The following is a 20,498-nucleotide window of genomic DNA, read 5'->3' on the forward strand; positions in this document are numbered from 1 at the left end:
TATATGCTATTTACACCCCAGTGCAAGTAGTGTCAGATACTATTTGCACCCTTATTTAAATACTAACATACAGTATGGGCATCACTGCAGTGTGTTTGTGTTTAGAGTCCCACAGACACTACATTAACCCCTATTTCTAAACCTAACTTTAACCTTACCTTAGAAAGAATAACCTTAGTTTTAATACAGTAACCAGTTTCACCATGGTATTTTGTCTAAATTTACAGTAACCACAAAATTAACCATGGTTACTTTATTACCACCATATTACTGTAGTAACACCATGGTTAATTGCATTAAAACTATGGTTTCTGCAAAAAAAAAAAAAACTAAAACACGGTTACTACAATATTAGTAATACAGTGTTGCAATCTACACACAAGCGATGCAATGCCATGGGAACGAGTGCGATCGACAGACCCGCGTCTGGATCAAACCCTTCTCTGCACTCCCCAAAATTCACCATGACCAAATCACTGTGATGAAATCAACATTTATATTCATTTTTATCTATTATTTTAAGTAGTATCAAAGGAAATATTAAGAGTGGAAACTGGAAATCAGATGGGAAAATGAGTGGGACATGGTCGCTAGGACAACAGTACACATTTACACACCGTCTTGACACCCCACGCCGCTGAACGGGGTGCAAATAGACATTCCGTAATTATTTGGAACTGTATACGTTTAATTTACATTTTCATATGTCCTAAAACATTCAAGAAGATGTAATGTCTGTTCTTTATTTTCCTATGGAGCGCAACAGTCTGGCGACAAAAGTAAAAATCCCATTCATTTTCTCAGTAGGGGAGAAGATTTTTGATGATAATTTATGAATCTTTAAAGACAGACCTACCGTGAGCTCAGAGGTTGTTAATCGATTGTATATGCTTCTGCTAAAGCCACCAGTCTGCGTTGTTTAATTTACATTTAAAAAAAAATGTGTTTGAAAGAGGATCACTACCCATGATCCTGAAGAGAAAACATCCACCAGTCTGAGAATCGTGGCAAACAATGCACACCAAACAAGCTCTGCAGCGACCGCCCACTTCTGTGACAAACTGTGAATGACGCAATCAATTTGAGTTTTAATAAAACTAAATAAAAATTTTCTATACTCATAATCAACAACTTAAATCAAAATTTAAAATGTTTCCAGTGTTTTAATTTGATTACGTCATTCGCAGTGCTTCATGGGATTGTTGTTCATTCCCTCATGAAATATGTTAAGTACAGGGTCTTGAACCTTTGTCTGCTATTCAAATATTTATTTGCATCAAAGAAAATTAATGGGAAAATACGTCTGAAAACAAGTGACTAAAAAAAATGGATGGGCTCTGTTGCACTCTATTGTGTATATCTGTAATTTCTTTAAAAATGACTAGTTCTCAAAAAGGTAATGGTGAAGTATCCACGCATATACTGTACACCCGTTCTTGTTGCCCTCTGCAGTGAGCATTGCAAAACATGGCATTAGTGGTTTATGTAAACTGTTGGTATAAATGAACATGTCATCTTGTTGGCAAAAAGGGACACAAAGAAATTGAATTGGTTTAAGCATTGGGTAAAAATATAGATTTTCCGATTAATCGCAATCTACATTTGAATGATCTCGATTCTTAAATCCCAAGATCGATCTTTTACTCTATGCGCAACCCTCTACTACAGTGAGAGAAAATCACTCGCATTTGCAACCAAATTTCGCGCTATGTGATTAAAATGTATATATTTGGCAACTGGCTGGTAAATGTTTACATTTCACTCACCAATGATTGTGTAGTTGAGTTGCAAAGTGTTCAGCAGCGAGATCTTTTCACAGCATGTTGAGAGTAAAAGTTGTTCCGTGTAACGTGTGTCCAAAGATAAGATCCACGCAAAACTTTTGTCATTGAATAATGCCTATTTTAATACCCTTTATGTTCTTTACAGTCAGATCAAAAACAAAAAACATTTAATTCTAATCATGCATAGTACAGATGAGATAAAGCCATTCGTGTCCTCTCTCGGTAACGTGTGCTCATTTACAGACACCCTTTACAGAATTTTATTTGTTAAAGAGTACCGGTTTTAGCACATGTTCAACAAATCAATGTAAATACAAATTATGCAATTTAACAATAAATGTGTAACAAAGAAATACAATATCTTATTTCTTGATTGAATACATTTGATGTTTTCATTTTTAACAAGCCAAAATGATGAAAAAGTAATAAAGTATAATTAGTAAAATGTATGTTTTCCTAATATATCTACTTAGAAGGTCCCTTGTATAATTAACATCATTAGCTGGGAGAGAATTTCTTTCATATTTAAGCAAAAGGGACATTATAACTGAAATAACCCCAAATGAATCGAATCGAGAGCTTGTGAATTGGAATCAAATCAAATCTGGAAATCTGTACCAATACCCAACCATAATAAGCATGTGCAAAAGTAGTTTACCTATGTTTAATGCATTTATATCAAATGCAAATTGTGATGATTGGTTAAATATAAGTAAATGTAAATTAAAGCTTGTTCCCATTTCTTACAGAAACATTTCATTTGTTTATTCAAAAAATATGCCCAGGCTGCTTTAGTCTGAATCTTCCTTAACGCCAAACTTCAAAAGTTGCAAAATTGCATTACATTAAATCAAGTGCTTACATAATGCCAATATGTATATCTAAATCTATGCTCTTTTACATTTTCAGGTGGCGGTGGACCTGTGCAGACAGCGCAACCCGTTGCCCTCCCCATCAGCAGGAGGCAGCGCTGAGTCAGACCACGATGCAGAAGCATTGCTTGAGGAAGTGTTAAAACTCAAGTCCCTTTTGAGCACCAAGCGAGAGCAGATAGCCACTCTCAGAACTGTCTTAAAAGCCAATAAACAGGTAAATAACATGGCCACTCATATAGATTTTATTGCATGAATGTTATGGCCAACATGAGACATTGCTATTCAAGAAAGTTTGAAGCCTATTCTCTACATTGGGTTCAGACACATATTGATCCGTCTGCTTTGAGAGATTCTTAAAGTTCTTTGGGCAGTTGCAAGAAACCTCTTAAAAGCAGAACAACCGATAAATTACTGAACATTGAAAAGACACTGATTATTGGCAAACTTATTTCACAGAGGGGAACACTTGGAAATTTAAGAACTGAATATGTTATACAAATGTGAAACGTAGGCTAAAAAAACAAAAAAAATATTACTAGATTTTCATGAGCTGTTATATTTAGCCTAGCTAGGTTACGTTATCTTGTTTTTCCCATAAGTAGTTTTGCTTTGGAGATTTTGAGCTGCGTTTTTACTTTGAGCACAATGGTTTCTTTCGAAATGTAGTTAACCATTACATTTGTATACATTTCATACAAAGATACCTTTCATTCCTTGGCACATTTTTTTTGCAGAAGATAACATCAATTTATGAAGTTTTACATCTTTATAAAAACAGAACACCTTGTGAACTGGTTGAACAAATCTGAAGTATTTGCCATCCAATACCTCCCTTGCTCTTCAGGATCTGTTTCTAAACTCTACGTCTGGCTTCCTTCAACTTTCTTTGGTTTCCTATGATGTGCTTTTATTATGAGAACATGGCCAACTGCCTTCTGCACCTGCATGACATTTGTCTGGAAGATGCTGAATATTCCATATGTTGGAATTTTCTATTCCAGACAGCAGAGTTGGCTTTGACCAACCTGAAGACAAAGTACGAGACAGAGAAGAGCATGGTGTCTGAGACGATGCTAAAGCTGAGAAATGAACTGAAGGCCCTGAAGGAGGACGCGGCCACCTTTTCCTCCCTACGGGTCATGTTCGCAAGCAGGTATGATGGGATTACACGTGTGCAGAGTGCTTTGCTCACTCACAGCCTAAGGGAATTCTTCAGAAGTCACAGTTTGTGCGGCTCTAGTTCCATGCTGATGAGTGATTACACTCTTTTGTTTGTAAACAGGGTTATAATTTATGAATATGGTGCAGATGAGTTCTTGAAAATTGCTGTGAAAATTCTGAGTTTGCTTTCTCAATTTAGAAAAGAAACTGATACTTTTTAGTTTGACAGATTTAACATTTTAATCAAATCTGCATGCTGATTGATTGCCTTGGGCGGAAATAAATTATTAAACATAAACTAAAGTGGATTGATAGTTGTACAACCCATTCTGTGGTAAAAGATTGCAGACAGAGTGTTTGTTTACATTTGCAAAATAAGTTTGAGAGATCTTTGGGATACAGATTTATAGAGATTAGTCAGTCATGAGCCTCGTGGGGTCCTGCAGTCCTAAGAGCAAGCTAATCCGATTGTAATCCCAAGCTCCCACAAGCTCTTCACATGCTGATTAACGTGCACAGTCTCGTGTCCCGTGGTCAGACAAGTGCTGCTGTCTCAGCTGAGATCATAGATCAAGCATCAAGAAGAGGGTAGTGGAAACAAGGAGAACATGTCCTGGGTTAAGAGTGATTGTGTAAATAGCTAAGGCTAAACCTTTGTGAGTTTCAGGCTATTAAGTATCTAAATGTGCATAACATTGATATTATTTATGTTAAGATATGATGTTGTACAACAACCTGAATGCATATTTATAGGTGATTGACAATATAACTAACAACAATATTCAATGTAATATACTATTTTTATTCCAGGATGGACTTGCCACTCTGAAACATTTGAAATTGTAAAGAATCAAATTAGAGTTTTGTATTTTGTGAAGAAAATATGAGTGGTGTTTTCTATGCTAAAGTTGTCACCGTAATGCTAGGGTTAGGGTTAGTGGTGGTGGCTTACTGGCCTAAGTCAAAAGAGCCCACCCTCAAGTTTCTGTCATGTTCTGCCCCTTATATATGCAGGGTTCCCATGTGTCCTGGAAAACCTGCAAAGCAGTTTTCCAGTCATGGAATTTGAGAAATGGCTAAATGTCCTGGAAAAAAATTATTTGCCCTGGAAAATATTTTAGAATAATAAAACTTTTTGATGGTGTCGCTGAAAAGGTTTTTGTGCAAGTATTGATATAGTTACATTTTTTCCGTTCCAACACTGCTGTAGTGTTAACTACAAAAACATCTGAATTGTCTAATGTTTTAAACAAAGACAACAGTTGGACAACAGATTTGTTTTGTGAATGAAGTCACACCCTGAGATGATAGTGGGGTGTAGCGGCCTTACCTACGGAAATTAATTTTCAGTAATTCAACAATCGGAGTCTGCTTATACTGCCATTACCACATGTGGGGCGCTATGATTTCCATGATGTGGAAAACAGATAAAATTACTGAATCCAGTCATAAAAATTGCATTAGCTATAAAATGCAGACATTCACAGAATCTGACATATTTGAGACAATATGAGTGAATTTTTTTTTTTTACAGCCTTTTTCCTCACTCTGGAAGTGTATAGTTCTTGAAGGGGGGGCAGGGGGCAACCAATAATCCTCTCAGCAGTCTGAACTGTCCTTTGTAGTCTTCTGATATCTGGTTTTAATGCACAGTTAATCAAGTTAAATTCTCGATATGTCCAAGTATGATTATTAAACCACAAAAGGCTGCAAATTAATTATAAAATGTACATGTGCTGCATGAGCCGGCTGCTCGTATGCTGAAAACACCTTATCATGAGCATCATGCACGCTCTGAGTGTGTATGTATGTATGTATTATATGATAGTAAGCAGAGCGCTCTGAAGCGTGCAGCACATTCAGACTACATATTTATTTTAATGGGGTTTAATAATCACACTCGGACAAGTAGCAAACTACTTATCTGAAGGTGAGAAACCTCCGTCAAAAACACACAGAAACACCAAAATAAAAGCTCAATTTAAATGGATGTGTGAAATGGGAAAAAGATCATGTTTAATGCAATTAAATATTAATAGTATTAATAATTATGTATTAAAGCAATTTCTGTGATGTTCTGTTGTGCAGCACTTCACTTGACAAAAATATCTCCAGTGTTGTTTCGGATTGTGCTGTGAGGATTTTGTAGAAAAGCACATCATTTGATAAAAATAATGCAATGTTATGTTGAAAATGTAATTACTTAAAATAATTCAATTTTTATTTGATTAAAGTTTTTAAAAATATATTTGATTAGACACCATTTCTTTTATGAAATGTAATTAAAATGTTGAATACAGAATCTTTAAAAAAAAAAAAAATAACTCTCTAATGACCTCTCATGTGTCTTTGCTTAAATATTACAACCGGAAATATTGGAAAATTGTGCCTTAAGAGTGGGAACCCTGATATGCATCTCCTTCAGTGCAAGTCTATGTGACTTTTATTTACCTGTTTTGTCATCTGCCATGGGAAAACCATTAGTCTGTTTGCTTAGTTTTTGTTTTGCTTGAGAACATTAATACTGACTTGAAGCATTTTATTGCTAGGACAGTAAAGACTTTAGACCTTTTTTGTGTTTGTATATACATGTAGCGCCCTCATGAGGACAAACATTCACACCGTTCCTGTTCCCTGTATTCTTATCGCTGCTCCTCTTTTCACAGATGTGACCAGTATGTAACTCAGTTAGATGAGATGCAGAGACAGCTCGCAGCTGCTGAGGATGAGAAAAAGACACTCAACTCTCTCCTCCGCATGGCCATCCAGCAGAAGCTGGCGTTGACCCAGAGGTTGGAGGACCTAGAGGCTCCTCTTTCCCCTGTCAGCAATGGTGGCAGTCCTCGCCACTCTAGGACCAAGCATCTGACCAAATCAGGCCGTGCCGCACGGAGCCCCATGAAAAGTCCACGTTCCAGTCCAGTGCTGGTGCCTACTGGCCCCCAGAACATAAGTGGCCACATGAGGGCACTGTCGCGCAGCCTTCACTGCAGCCCCGTAAGAGCGCCCTCCTCTTCATCATCAACCTTTTCTGCCTCAACCGAGTCTTCTATTTCCACTCAGAGTTTGGTATCTGTCGGCCTTGCACGCGATACTACCTTCGTACGTAGTTATGGGTCAAGTTTGTCTCGCTCATTAGATGACTCTACTGGTGGGTTGGGACCTTTTGCGATCCAGTCACGACAACCCAAGGTTTTCGAGTCGCAGCCAAAAGGCCTGCAAGTGTCAGCACCATTGCGCAGTAACACGTTTATTAAAGTGCGTCGCGCATCTTTACCTGTGACCAAACCTGGTCCCTTCTGTTCACATTCAGTTGAAACCTTTAGTGCATGTTTAGGCAGAACTGATGCCACACATACAGAAAGAAGAGGGAAAGTCACAGTGAAGGAAAATGATCTAAAACCTTTAAAGAAGTCTAATCCAGAATGTGCGTTTCTCAAAAAACAGTCTAACGTTTCAAAATCTGTAAGTCGCTTAGCTTGTTCAATTGTGCCATCAACCGTACAGCCCAGATTCCCATCCAACAGTCTCCCTCGAGGATTGTTAAGTGTAGCATCTTCTAGTGGTCAATCCGCTTTATACAGTCCAAAAGAAAAAGGCCAGAAGTCATCTTTCCCCCGCAGAACAAAATCTTCCTCCAGGCTAGAGAACCATTCAAACTTGCATCGTGACACTGTTGAAGAAATGCTTTCCAACACGAGTCGAGAGATTAGGAGGGAACAAAGTCAACTCCAAAAACTCAGAGGTGTTGATGCAACAAACAAGTCAACACATACCTACACACACCAGAAGTTCAGAGCAACATAACTAACATCATTTTAAAATCAGAGGTTCAGAATCAGATGCATGTAACAACAAAATACGAAAATGAGCTTGATCCACCATTTCATCAAACCAGCCATTAACGGTGTAAAAACACAAGATGAAAATTAACATTGCATCCTCCAAGTGTTTTTCTTGTCCCTTACAGATTCTTTCCATAAATTTTTTTTTATTTTTTTTTTTATTTTTTTATATCATGTTACCAATTGGTGTTCATCTATTGGCTTGGTTCCTTTAGCTAAATTATTAACTTGATTAATTCCAATTTGATTTATTCCAAAAGCATGTTAGCTTTATGCACAATGTGATTTACACAAGTAGAAAAATGTTCCTGTATCAACATCCTTTGTTGGTCTTGGAGCAATGTTGCTAATTATCAAATAATTATAGCCCTAAACATAAACCACCTCTTAAACCAGACACATTATTGGTTGAAAATGTGTTTTTTTTTTTTATACTCCTAAAATCAGAATTATGTTGGTTTACAAGAATGTAGTTCAAGTGCCTAACCCCAGCCCTAAGCCTTAATCCTAAACCTAACCCCAATTTACCCCAAAATTCAGAGAGAAATCACATTGTTATACGTTCAAGGCTCTAAACCCAACCCTAACCTTAAAATCTGATTGGTTGCCATGTTGTTCAAGGACCAACAAGAATGTTAATCTAGGAACATGTACAAATTTGCTTAATCCCATTAAGAATTCTGCAATAATATTTGAGTAGTTCCCTTGTAATTTACAGTAAGTCAGTAATGTATTTGTTTTTATTTCTACTGCTAACCTAGTGTTTGGCATATGTATGAATGAACACTTTTTACTTATTGTCTCTCATTCTATCTTTACAGAGATAAAAACTACTTATTTACTCACTCTATGCTCCAATATGTGGACCTCATGAGCTCCCTTACCCTGCTGATCTGCCCCATCATCCTCCTCATCACAGACCACACCTCATTGGGCCTCTCTTCATCTCTCTCGTGCCTCTCCCTTACCTGTGTTTTCTTTTGGTTATCTTTTTTTGTTTGTTGAATCAAGTGTTGTTCAGCTTTAATGGACTAAAAGCTGAACACTTTCATGGCATCTCATGATGGCATACAGAATAGTAAGACCTCTCTTTCAGTTTGTCTCAGATATTTATACCACACCAAAAACACTTGTGGAGATCAGTATTGTTTGAAATCTGACTGGTTTTGACTGACCTTTTCTTCTATAGCCATAGATAAACATACCTTGCTTTGGGGTTTGCCAGAGATTTGGTTTAAGCAAGTGAAAACCATCACTTTTTTTTAGCTATCATGGAAGGCATTCCTCGGGTATAACTGACCGGTTCTATTTGTTGTTTTTATTTACATGTTATATGTCATTTATAGCAGCATGCTCATGTCAGCCCCAATTATCTCATTCAAAACTCATCAAAAGCTGATATTTTCCGCTCCTGTACTGTTCTGTGGTGGCAAATGGTTTTGTTGAATGATATAGCAGTTGTTACCATGGCCTTTTTGAAGCGGTTAACAAAAAACACAAATAACCAGAACAATCAACTATGCAGATTAGAAAGAATTTGCTGCTAATAAGCTTATGCAAAAAAATAATAAATCTATTCACCAAACTGCCAGTTTTGTTGCCTGCAACACAGGGTTAATGGACAGCACTGTTAAGACTATTATGGCTATTTTTATTATACAGGACTGTGTTAAATTGCTCTCCATATGGCAGTTATTATGTGTTCATATCAAAAGGAACACACTGATGGAAAATATATAATATTAATAGGATATAAAATAGTGCCTTAATGTTTTGAGTGTACAATTGTAGATATTTGATTTAAAATTTTGTTTATTAACCAGTGAAAAGGGTTTGGATTGTTTTGAATCTAATTATGGACATTGTGCATGTATGTGTAGATATCGTTCCATTCCCTGCAATAAGCTAGTTTTGTTAAAAGCTAGGCCTTTGCAACAGAATCATTACACTGTTCTTGTCAGAACAGTGTGTGTGTGTGTGTGTGTGTGTGTGTGTGTTGTCAACATATCTTAAATTCATCTTGTCTTACCAGCTGTTTCAAAAGATGTATTTCAAAATGCTATTTTCAACAACAACAAAATGCTTCATGTGTATTTGTTTTTTTTCTCCTTTTTAAACCTGATTTTCTTTATTTTATTCTTCACTCCTAAAAGAATAGTAAATCTCATGCAACCTTGTATGTTGTTTGTGAAATGTGCAGTGTAAAAATAAAGTGGTTTCAATGTTTATTTTCTTTTGGTTTGCTGAGAATGTACGCAACATTTTACCATCTATGGATAGTTGACGTCAAGCAGTGTGATGTATTACACAATCTAAAACTGGTTTAAAAAATATTCTAATTGAAATTATTATAGATGTAGTTTTATGACCTTGTTTAACTACATGGAATATTAGTACTTAAAGGTATATTCTGGGTTCAATAAAAAATAATTGTGACTTTTTCCTCCTTTTTTTTTTTTTTTTTTTTTTAAAGAAAAGCAGAAATCGAGGTTATAGTGAGGCACTTACAATGGAAGTGATTGGAGGCCAATTTTTTGCCTTTTTTTTTTTTTTTAAGAAAAGGAGGATGAGTTGAAGTATTTTTGTGGTAATCAACATTATGCCACAAATTCTGCTGATTGAGCTTAACTTGTATTGAACCCGGAATATTACTTAAAAATAAAAAAAATCTTCACACTGGACAACAATTTACATGAACTCCAAGAATTGACATGTATGCATACAGCTATGTTTGTAGTATTTTAAAATGTATGTACTAGTATGTGACTTATATTAGTGAAAAGTGAAACTATACGTGAACACAAATTATAGACGTGTTTTACCTATATTAAAGAAAAACATTCATGTCCATGCTATTTATCTGCTTCTCATATGCTTATGCTCTAATAACCTAATTTAGCATTTGAAAGTAGGCTAATGTAGTGATCGTGTTTGGAGAGATTTAATACTTAATATCTTCAATATATAAAGTAATTTTATGATTTTTGCCAGAGGCGAAGCAGTCATTTTACACAGCTGTCGGTAGGTGGCTGCATAGACCCAACACTTACAGTGCAGTATTAATATATTAAAGTATATTTTTATATACAAGTATAAGTATTATATTAATATACTCATATTATATACTTTTAATATTTGTAGTATTTTAAAGATTAAATTATTGCAAATTAATTGTAGAAAAGCTGCAAAAATAAAGGGCATCTTGTGGAGCACTTGCTTCTGTTTCACACATGACAATAAAATACTGAGCACAAGCTGATCCTGAATAAATTATTTAATCAATTATAATAATGACAATTGTGCATGTGCACAATTTAATTTTTTACTTTGTTCTTGTGCATTTTGGGATTTAAATGTATCCAAGTGGCTTGAGTGTTTTGACTATGTTCAAAAGAATTTCAGATCCATTTAATGAATCTGACCATTTCTGGTGATGCCAGAAGGTGGTGACAAATGAGTGTCTTGTGTGAAATGAGTTAGTCACTGAATCAACAATCAAAAGAAAATTTTAATCCTTTAAAATGTGTATGTCTACAGACCTACAAAGAGACTTTAGGAGAGGTTTTAAGCATTATAAGAACAAAGCAAATCTATTTCCCAACAGTTTGTGTGCTGCTGAGCATGACTTTTATCAAAAGACAACAATAATACGTCTAACATATCTATTCACTTCAGTAAAATGCCCAAGTGTTCTAAGAACATAGCAGATCTATCTTTTTTCCTGCAGTTTGTTGACTGCACATCAAGACAGAGGTGATATTAAAAATAGCTTTATGGGGGGCCTGGGTAGCTCTGCGAGTAAAGACGCTGACTACCACCCCTGGAGTCGTGAGTTGGAATCCAGGGTGTGCTGAGTGACTCCAGCCAGGTCTCCTGAGCAACCAAATTGGCCCAGTTGCTAGGGAGGGTAGAGTCACATGGGGTAACCTCCTCGTGGTCGCTATAATGTGGTTCGCTCTTGGTGGGGCACGTGGTGAGTTGTGCATGGATGCCGTGGAGAATTGCGTGAAGCCTCCACATGCGCAAGGTCTCCGCGGTAACACACTCAACAAGCCATGTGATAAGATGTGGAGGCAACTGAGATTCGTCCTCCGCCACCCAGATTGAGATGAGTCACTACACCACCACAAGGATTTAGAGCGCATTGGGAATTGGGTATTCCAAACCAAATTGGGGAGAAAAGCTTTACATATTTATCACAGATCTAGTAATCTGCTTTAATTGGCAAAAACAACTGATCAAACTGTTACCTCACAAACATAATGTAAAAAGCATAACTTAATGAAGACTTCGGTGCTGATATAAACTCCACTTACAATGTGTGCTTAAAAGAAGGATTATCCTTAGTTATTTTCTGCAGTGCATTTCACGTAATGCTGCCAATCAAGAACGATATGTCGATAAATAACTCTCGTTTGAGTGTTCCTCATGTCTACATTATTAATTTAGATCAACATCAGTGCCGATAAAAAACATGGATAAATGAGCATTGTTGAAAGCAACTAAGACTGTCTGACTGATGGCCTATTACGTATGGGTTGTTTCAGCTCATGAAACTCACATGTGACTGGCTGGATGGTCGCTCAATCAGCCCAATGTAATAAAATGCAAAGAATACTGTAAACAAATCCACCATTTGGACTTGATATGGGTTTGAAAAAGGTGCGGGGGACCAAATCACCTTTTTAAAGAGTATGGGGAATGTGTCTCCCACATCCCCTGCTGCTGCTATGCCCTTTTGCCTTTGAATAAAAATTTGAAGGCAGTAAAACCTGCTAAATTTAGGGCGGTAGGACAAAGATCTACTGATACCTAAACTGATGAAGTAATTCAGCTAAATATCTCTTCTCAGATTGTTGGTGGTCTGAGTCATGCGCTCTGCAAGACCCCACCGCTTGCGAGTAAAGTCCCACATAAAGTTAAACACCTCTCTAGTAAAGGAATCACATCATCATCATCATGTTACTGTTGCAGTCGAGATGGAAAGTGTAAAGATGATCATAGCAAATGCTGCAATGTTCCACTTGCAGAAGCTGGACCGTCTACATCTGGCAGCTCTAGACAGCAGTGCGATGTGTGTCATACTGTGTTGGGTCGCTCTTTCTCATCCACCACTATTAAACTGGACCAAAAGTCCTATCTGTGTGGCTTGCAGGGTTGGGAGGGTTACTTTTGAAATGTATTCCACTACAGATTACAGAATACATGCTGTAAAATGTCATTTGTAACGTATTCCGTTAGATTACTCAAGGTCAGTAACGTATTCTAAATACTTTGGATTACTTCTTCAGCAGTGGTAGATTTTTTCACTTGTTTTGACTATAAAAACTCTGTCAGTACAGTAAGATAAAATACACATGTTAAAAATACATTCTCTGAAAAAACCTAAATATCTTATGCAGTGTTGTTTCTACAAGACAAATCTAATTGATCTTGTTTTAAGGATTTGTAGATATTTTTACAGGAAAACAATACAAAAATTATTATAAAGAATATGATTTTTGCCCTAATATCAAAGGTCTTACTAGAAAAAAAAGAAATTATGGTCCAACGTGAATTTTCTTGATAAATAAATATGATCGTACCTGGTAACATGTGCATGTAAAATGGCTAGAAATAGCATTTTAGCTTAGCGTAAAGCTGACAATTTACACAAGGTTTATTTCTATTTCTTCTTCTCCAAACTTACTTCAAACTTACTTCTCTGTCTGCTCGTATGAATGTAACACATCATATGAAAGTGTTTCACTCGCTGTTCAAATGCACTTTGGATCGCATCATTTATATGTATAAATGTTTTCCGTCTGAAAGGACTAAATATTAAATGAAACAAATGACAATAAAATGCAAAGTAATCTCTTCAGTAATCAAAATACTTTTTGAATGTAACTGTATTCTAATTACCAATGATTTAAATTGTAACTGTAGTGGAATACAGTTACTTACAGTATATTTTTTATTTTAAATACGTAATCCCGTTACATGTATTCCATTACTCCCCAACCCTGGTGGCTTGTACACGGTAAGTTTTTTCCTCAGTTTCTGTCTTTACAAATGTTATTTTTAGGATACTTGTCATTTTGTGCAAAACTGTATAATCATTGTAATTATAAGATGATAAAATACTAAATCAAAAGATTGCATCACTTTAATTTCAAATTCATTTTATGATCGTTGAATAGCTGTTATTCTATTGGTTCAACTCCAAGTAAACTCTTCAATGTGAATTATGGTAATATTGCTCTGTTATTTTCTTTAGAGACTCCAATGGGAGTTTCTAGGTTAAGCCTTCTTCAGGGCAGCTGTTCACTAACATCAAGCTCATTGGCTGTCTCAAAATCTAAATAGCATTTTTGTGTAGGCCTGACATGATGTGCAAAACTGTTAAAAGTGCTCATGATGCCCGAAATGTTGTCTAAGTAGGCAGCTCTCTTGATTTTGAGACAGCCAGTGACCCTGTTTTAGTCTGGGCAGATTGGACAACAACTGATGACCCTGTTTAATGTATCTTGTACCTAGTATTTTTTTGAACGGCATTAAAGCGTTTAAGTACTGCTAATGAAACATAAAGTTTGTTCTTGAAGTTTTTGCAGAATTGATCCACCTGATGCATGCAATCTGTTGAACTGTTCCACCATCTATGCCAATAATGATGAGGTGGATGATTACACACTGGCTCTCTATTCCAGTGCTCTCAATGTTAAGATCTACACCACTGCCCGAGACATCCTCAGTGAACACATTAAGGTGAAGGCCCTAACTGCACAGTAGGCCAGATTTCTAACTGTTTGGTGTATTTTTGGCTTAATCATATTTGATCTTTTTTAGAATATCAAGATATTTTGCTGTCTTACAGGAAAATAGACACAGTACTCATTTATTTGCTTTCAGTACCCACAGGGCATCAGAAATCATGGTTGCATTTCTAACTTTTTGATGAGAGGTCTTCACTATGATATTCAGAATGTAAAGTTCACCCAAAGGTAAAAAGTCAAAAGACTTATGAAATAGGTTGAGGCCCAGCGCTAAGTGTGAAATGAAAACAGGATTCACATTTTGCTGTCCTCAACAGGGTCTTCTTATGAAGATAGATTCTTTCCATTACATTCAATTGGGCACAGTGTATATGTGAGTGGTTTTCCTGCTGTAAACCCTCCAAAAGATGTTGGATGAGGGTCTCAGTAAATTAGAATAACTTTGTAGATTGCACTAGTTTCTCAATACATCAAATATTGGATGATGAAGTCCTGCAGTTGTATGGTGGAACTCACCATGTTCCTCTGTACCAAGACAGTGGCTTTTATGGGAAGGTCAGTCATTACCATACCATATTATCAAAATAACATAATGCCTAAATACTGGCACTAATTTTGGATTGGACATGGTCTTTTGACGTCAACAACAAAAGATATTGGAAGGGTTTTCTCCTCCCTTTCAAAAGTTGATAATCCTTTTTGTTTTGCTCCACTAACTATACACGATTATGTGGTTATTTGCATTTTATTATTTGCATTTAGCGTTATTTTTTTTCCCTGTGGTCTGTGACCCTAACGTAATAGACATGTGATCCATTTTTCACCCACCAGTTTTATAAAACCACTGTTTTATATAATGTTTTCCTTTATATTAAATCTTGTTAGAGTTAGAGGTATTTCAAAAGTATTAACAAAGTGTTACATTTTTCAAAGTGATCAGACTCATGATTTTTGTCTTGAGGACAATAAAACATGAAAAAAGTCTAATTTAGGAGGAGGAGAAGAAAGGACTTCAGCCATATCTAGGTACCATATCATAGAGATTTGGGGGTGCTCATTAAGCAACGCCCCAGCAACCATTCAGAACACCCTAGCAACCACCTAGCAACGTCATAAAGAAGCTGTATAGCTCCTGTTTTTAAAGAATAGTTGCTTGGATGAGAGAAGTAGATGATCAGTTTTGTCGTTACATTGTCTAATTTGTGGATTTTTGTCTGGCTTTTGATCAAACATTTTCAACAAAATAATTTAAACTAGTTGCTTCTTTTCACCTTTCTTTTTTCCCAAAGGTGTAGCAGTTCATGGATATCTTCTCTTTTCCTGAGATGATGCTGCTGACTGTGGCTAATAACTTTTTTGTCTACAATGACATTGCATATTATCCTGCAAACCTGTACAAAGATATTTCAGTAAGTGCATTCAGAGACTTTTATCAAAAAGTTAATTATGATTTTAAGTTAATCTGTTGTAATGTAATCACATACTAAATGGTGCAAGCTCATTGTTCTTTTGACATTCAATCTGTTAGCTAATCAACTTGCATATTCCATATTTGTCTGGCAATTGTCTTGCCTCATTTGTTTTCTGTTAAGGAAAAGTCCCACGGCAGCATGTTACAAGAGTTTTCTCACTGAAACACTCCTCCTCTCCAGCACCACATGTCTAGATCTCCTCCAGGGGGATCTTATGTATGTCTATTTATGCAGCAGCAGCATGTCTTACATGCTCAATGCAAAATGTCTTATGTATGTATAATCATGCAGCAGCATGTTTAACATGATCAGCCCAGCATGTCTAGATATGTTCTTCTGCAGACTTCTGCAGCATCATTAACAAATCTATTATGAGACCAAACCTACTAACTTATATTCATGAGGTTGCACCACCCTAATGATGGCCCTGCTCACAGTTACTGATGAGCTCATGATGGTCCAAGGTCAGCACTTAATTTGATCATCAAAACAATAATCCCCAGTGCATTCCCTTTTCACCACCCTTCATGCCCCATGCTTTCTACTCATCAAATATCAAGTGCTGCACCTCCCTCAGAGTTCCCAGAGTCATATTGCAGGCTTGCGTGATTAGTGCTCTCTAGGTGAATTTTTGTCATGAAGTCCTGCAGTAAAGAGATCTGTAAGCTCAGTGTGATGGTTCTCTTGTTACACAGCTGACTGAGGGCCAGTGCTTCTCGTTATTACTGTGTGGTCTACTTTAGGGAAACAGAGACATTTTCAGTGTTATCTAATGCATTAAATCAACTTAAATTATCTAAAGTAACAGGTGTGAACTGGAATGCAGCCCATGTTGTTTTTTTCCATTGTCTAGTCTAAGTATAATAAAATGAGACAATAATGCCTCAGTTTGCTTCATGCCATGTCACAGCCAAACCTCAGTCTGCTCCATGCCATGTCACAGACATGACTCGGTTTACTCCATGCCAAGTCACAGCCACGCCTGAGACTGCTCCATGCCATGTCACAGCCAAGCTTCAGTCTGCTCCATGCAATGTCTCAGGCTCACCTCTGGTCAACGAGCCAACGCCCAAGCTCCTCCTTGGTCTGTCATCACCTGGCTCCGCCTTGGCTCTCTAATTCTCTGGCTAAGCCTCGTCTCTCTGATCTTTCAGATCCACCAGGGACCTCTATCCCTACACCTCCGCCTTGGTCCTCAGCCCCACCGGCTCCACCTCAGTCTTCCGATCCCCCAGCTCCGCCTTGCTCCTCTGAACCTCTGGCGCCGCCTTGGTCCTCCCTGCCTCCAACTCCACCCTGGCCCTTCTTCGGCTACTCTCTGGGTATCCAGCTCTCCATGGCTCTGCCCCTCGAGCCTCTCATGGCTCCACCCCCCCACGGGCTCATGCTCCATGCCATGTTTTACACCATGTTTCCATGTCCTGCCACGTAACCACACCAAGTCACCACAGCCCCCCCCCCCCAGCTCCCTCTTGAACTCTGTGTTTTTGTTTTGGGGTGTCGGGAGCCGCCCCTAGAAGGGGGGATATGTCAGGGTTGTATGTGTTGTTGTTCATATCTTTTACTTTGATAAATTTGTTCCATGCCATGTTTGTTCCTGTTTCCTTGTCATGTGATCTTGTCATGTGTTTCCCATGTTCTTGTGTCTTGTCCCCATTGCTTCATTGTTTCATTGAGTTGTTAGCAGTCTCGTTATCTTGTTTAGAGTCCCAAGTGTTCATTGGTTTTCATTGTCATGTGTTCTCCCTAGTCCAAGTATTTAACCCTCATGTTTGCCATTGTTGAGTATAGTTTGTGTAATGTTGGTTCTATGATTAAGTCAAGTCATGTCATGTCATGTCAAGTTTAGTTAAGTCGTTCATATTTATGTTTTGTAGTCACGTTTGGAGTTCATCGCAATTCATCATCGTCTCTGCGTCTACCTGTTGCCAGCCAACATTACATCAACTCTGATTTGTAACTCAATTTTCATACGCTCTCAGAGAAATACATTGGTCAGAGGAGAGGAGACATGTGCTATCCTGCACTGGCTGGTCAGCCACAGAAAAAAAGTTGTTTCTTATCACAATCCCTTAACCCTTCAGCTTTGTGTGGGTATCTCTGAGATGAGACTCGAGATGACAATGAGATTTGGTGAAACTGCCAATGTCAGTATTACACGTTTACATTGCTAAAGTCATTTGTAATGAATCAATTTTCAGATATGTAGGAATGAAGTATATGGTGGGGAAACACTGGATAGATGTAGTCATGTCTGTGCAGACATGTTTGTAGATTTGATCTTTGTTTAGACCCTCATAGCTGTTCACTTTGAAAATCAAAGCATGTACTCTGGCAATGTGTGCTTAAACTTTATATGTACAAATATAGTATGTTGTAACAAGCCATGAAACTTCATTGAAGTGGGTATTTAGATTTACATCTGTGTGCCACAGGGGAACCTTTTTGACTTCCTCAGACTGACAGGATGGAGAGGTTCTAAGGTGCTTTACTTTGGAGATCATCTCTACACTGTCCTGGCAGTAGTTCTGCATGAAATTTCCTTGCTGTTTTAAAACATTGCATGCCATTAATATACAACTTTAAATAGATGATTGGTATTGAAAACATGACTTACATTATTATACCAAACAGAAAAGGATGAGCCCTAGTGGCATCACAATACATTTTCCTGTAAAGAAATTTGACAGTACTGAATCTACTCTTGCAGCATGGTTGGCATACTGCTGCTATAGTCCCTGAGCTGGAGTTGGTAACTAAATTGGTGAACACACAGCATTATGCTCAGAGTCTCACCTGGTTACAAGCTCTCACTGGACTACAAGAGCGCATGCAGGTGAGGGGGAAATTCTGCATTTAGTCCTGGTATCATAATTACTTATTACATAGTACTCTGGTATACTTGATTCTGACTGTACAATCGTGCCATTCTACTGTCAAGTATTTTTTGGGAACAATTGCTACACTGTATAACTGACTGTTGTCCCAGACATCCTATTTCCTTTAGGTTTCATGCAACAAAAGATATTCTGAGCTCTATGATCCTAATATCTCAAAGAGTGAAAAAAGGCCTCACAGAGCAACCCTTTGTTCTCTGTTTGTAGGTGCATTGAGACCCTGATTCCTGAAAGGCTTTGCACCATTGGCTTAAAGAGAGAGAAGAACTCAGATGTTGCAGTCATTTGCAAAGAGAATATTATGTTAAGAAACTCTTTTTTTTTTTTCTGTTGCAGAGCATATACAGTGAGATTCAAAAGACTGAGACCACATTAAACATCTTGGATTCAAAATCTAATTTAAACCTGGAAGTGAACAAAAATGTTATGACATATATTGAATTCTGGACTGTTTCAAGGTTAATCAAATAAGCAAATTTGTGACATTGACAATATCAGCACTATTGAACAAATAGTCCGATTTATTTGCTTCCAATGAAACACACAAGATGCTCTTTGGAACATTGTTAAAATAATGCTGGATAGGATGGACCATCAAGTTTTACCCAAACTTGCGGAGTCCATCCCAGCTCGAGTGCATAATGTCATTAAAGGAAAAGGGGGACGTACCACAGTATGATCTCACAGTGAATTTGAAAACAGTAGGTTGACTTTTCTTTATCTAAAATTGGTCTGTGCTTACTGAAATTTGAAACACTGCCCCCAGTGGCCAAAGCGGTAAGTGCTGTTGGGTGTATGGGCACGTGCAAGCTCCATTTTCCTGGTGAAATGTTCACAGATGTTGCCAAAAGCGAGTTATTTTTAGCTATACAGGCTGAAATACAGTGAAGAGGAATGCATATTTTATAAACTGTACCCCCAACCCAAACCCAATCCTAAATGCAACCTCTGAATCATGCTCATCACTGATCATTTAAATGCGATTACTTCCTGATTTCAACATGAGATCCAAACCCAGGTCTTTCACACTGCTGACGCAACATGCTTCCGTTCGCACCACAGTGGAAGGTAAACATGCTGGAGCCGATGCAAAAATGACTGATAGGAGATGACACTTACCAGTGAGTTGGCATAATGTGTCTGATCCTAGGGTACCAGAGCTGTCGGTAACAACATGCCAAATTCCCATGTGATATTACTAAGAAATTCTGATTTAATTAATGCATTTATTATTATTATTTCAAACTTCACTCAGTTTTATGCTGATACTATCAATTTGTAATGAAAAAGCTGTACTTTATTAGAAAAATAGAATCATTTTCATAAGCGGATTCAGGCTTTTGAACCACATTGTATAAACAGTACTCTCATATGTATATGTTGTCATTTTGTAATTCACAACTTCCTTATTTCAGAGTTAGAATCAAGAACCTCTTCAACCCTCAGTTTGGCAGCATCTTTTGTACCTGCCACAACCTGACATACTTCTCCTGTCGCCTCTGTCATTACTCTACCCTCTATTTGTCCTCTGTCAGCTGCCTGCTGAACTACGACCTTCTTCCCTCGCCGCACACCGCTGCAGCATGAAGCTCTGCTGTGGATGGACCAGCTTTGCACTGGATGCATAAAGACCCCGTTTCTACACTGTTAAAGTTTTTCTCATCAAAAAACAGTAAAGAACTGGCAGCATGTTACTGTAAAATTAACAG

At 37.4% G+C, this 20,498-nt stretch overlaps 1 protein-coding gene and 1 pseudogene across 3 annotated transcripts in view; both read left to right on the forward strand.

Annotated features, from left to right (window-relative positions):
* zgc:162200 (uncharacterized protein LOC558638 homolog) overlaps nt 1–10,120 on the forward strand; it is a 29,498-nt gene extending 19,378 nt beyond the window's left edge. For 2 of the 3 annotated variants that reach the window (XM_051669852.1, XM_051669851.1), the window contains 4 exons: nt 2,694–2,873; nt 3,661–3,812; nt 6,487–6,817; nt 8,487–10,120. In XM_051669852.1, the coding sequence (XP_051525812.1) occupies nt 2,694–2,873; nt 3,661–3,812; nt 6,487–6,817; nt 8,487–8,492 (669 nt within the window). In that variant the 3' untranslated portion in view covers nt 8,493–10,120. Of the gene's footprint in view, nt 1–2,693; nt 2,874–3,393; nt 3,615–3,660; nt 3,813–6,486; nt 6,818–8,486 lie in introns of those variants that run through there. The other variant, XM_051669853.1, reaches the window with a different exon arrangement.
* Nucleotides 10,121–12,644: 2,524 nt separating this feature from the next.
* Nucleotides 12,645–20,440, forward strand: LOC127424589 (5'-nucleotidase domain-containing protein 2-like; annotated as a pseudogene).
* The last annotated feature ends 58 nt before the right edge of the window (nt 20,441–20,498 follow it).

The sequence above is a fragment of the Myxocyprinus asiaticus genome, chromosome 33 (assembly GCF_019703515.2).
Source record: "Myxocyprinus asiaticus isolate MX2 ecotype Aquarium Trade chromosome 33, UBuf_Myxa_2, whole genome shotgun sequence".
Classification (NCBI taxonomy): domain Eukaryota; kingdom Metazoa; phylum Chordata; class Actinopteri; order Cypriniformes; family Catostomidae; genus Myxocyprinus; species Myxocyprinus asiaticus.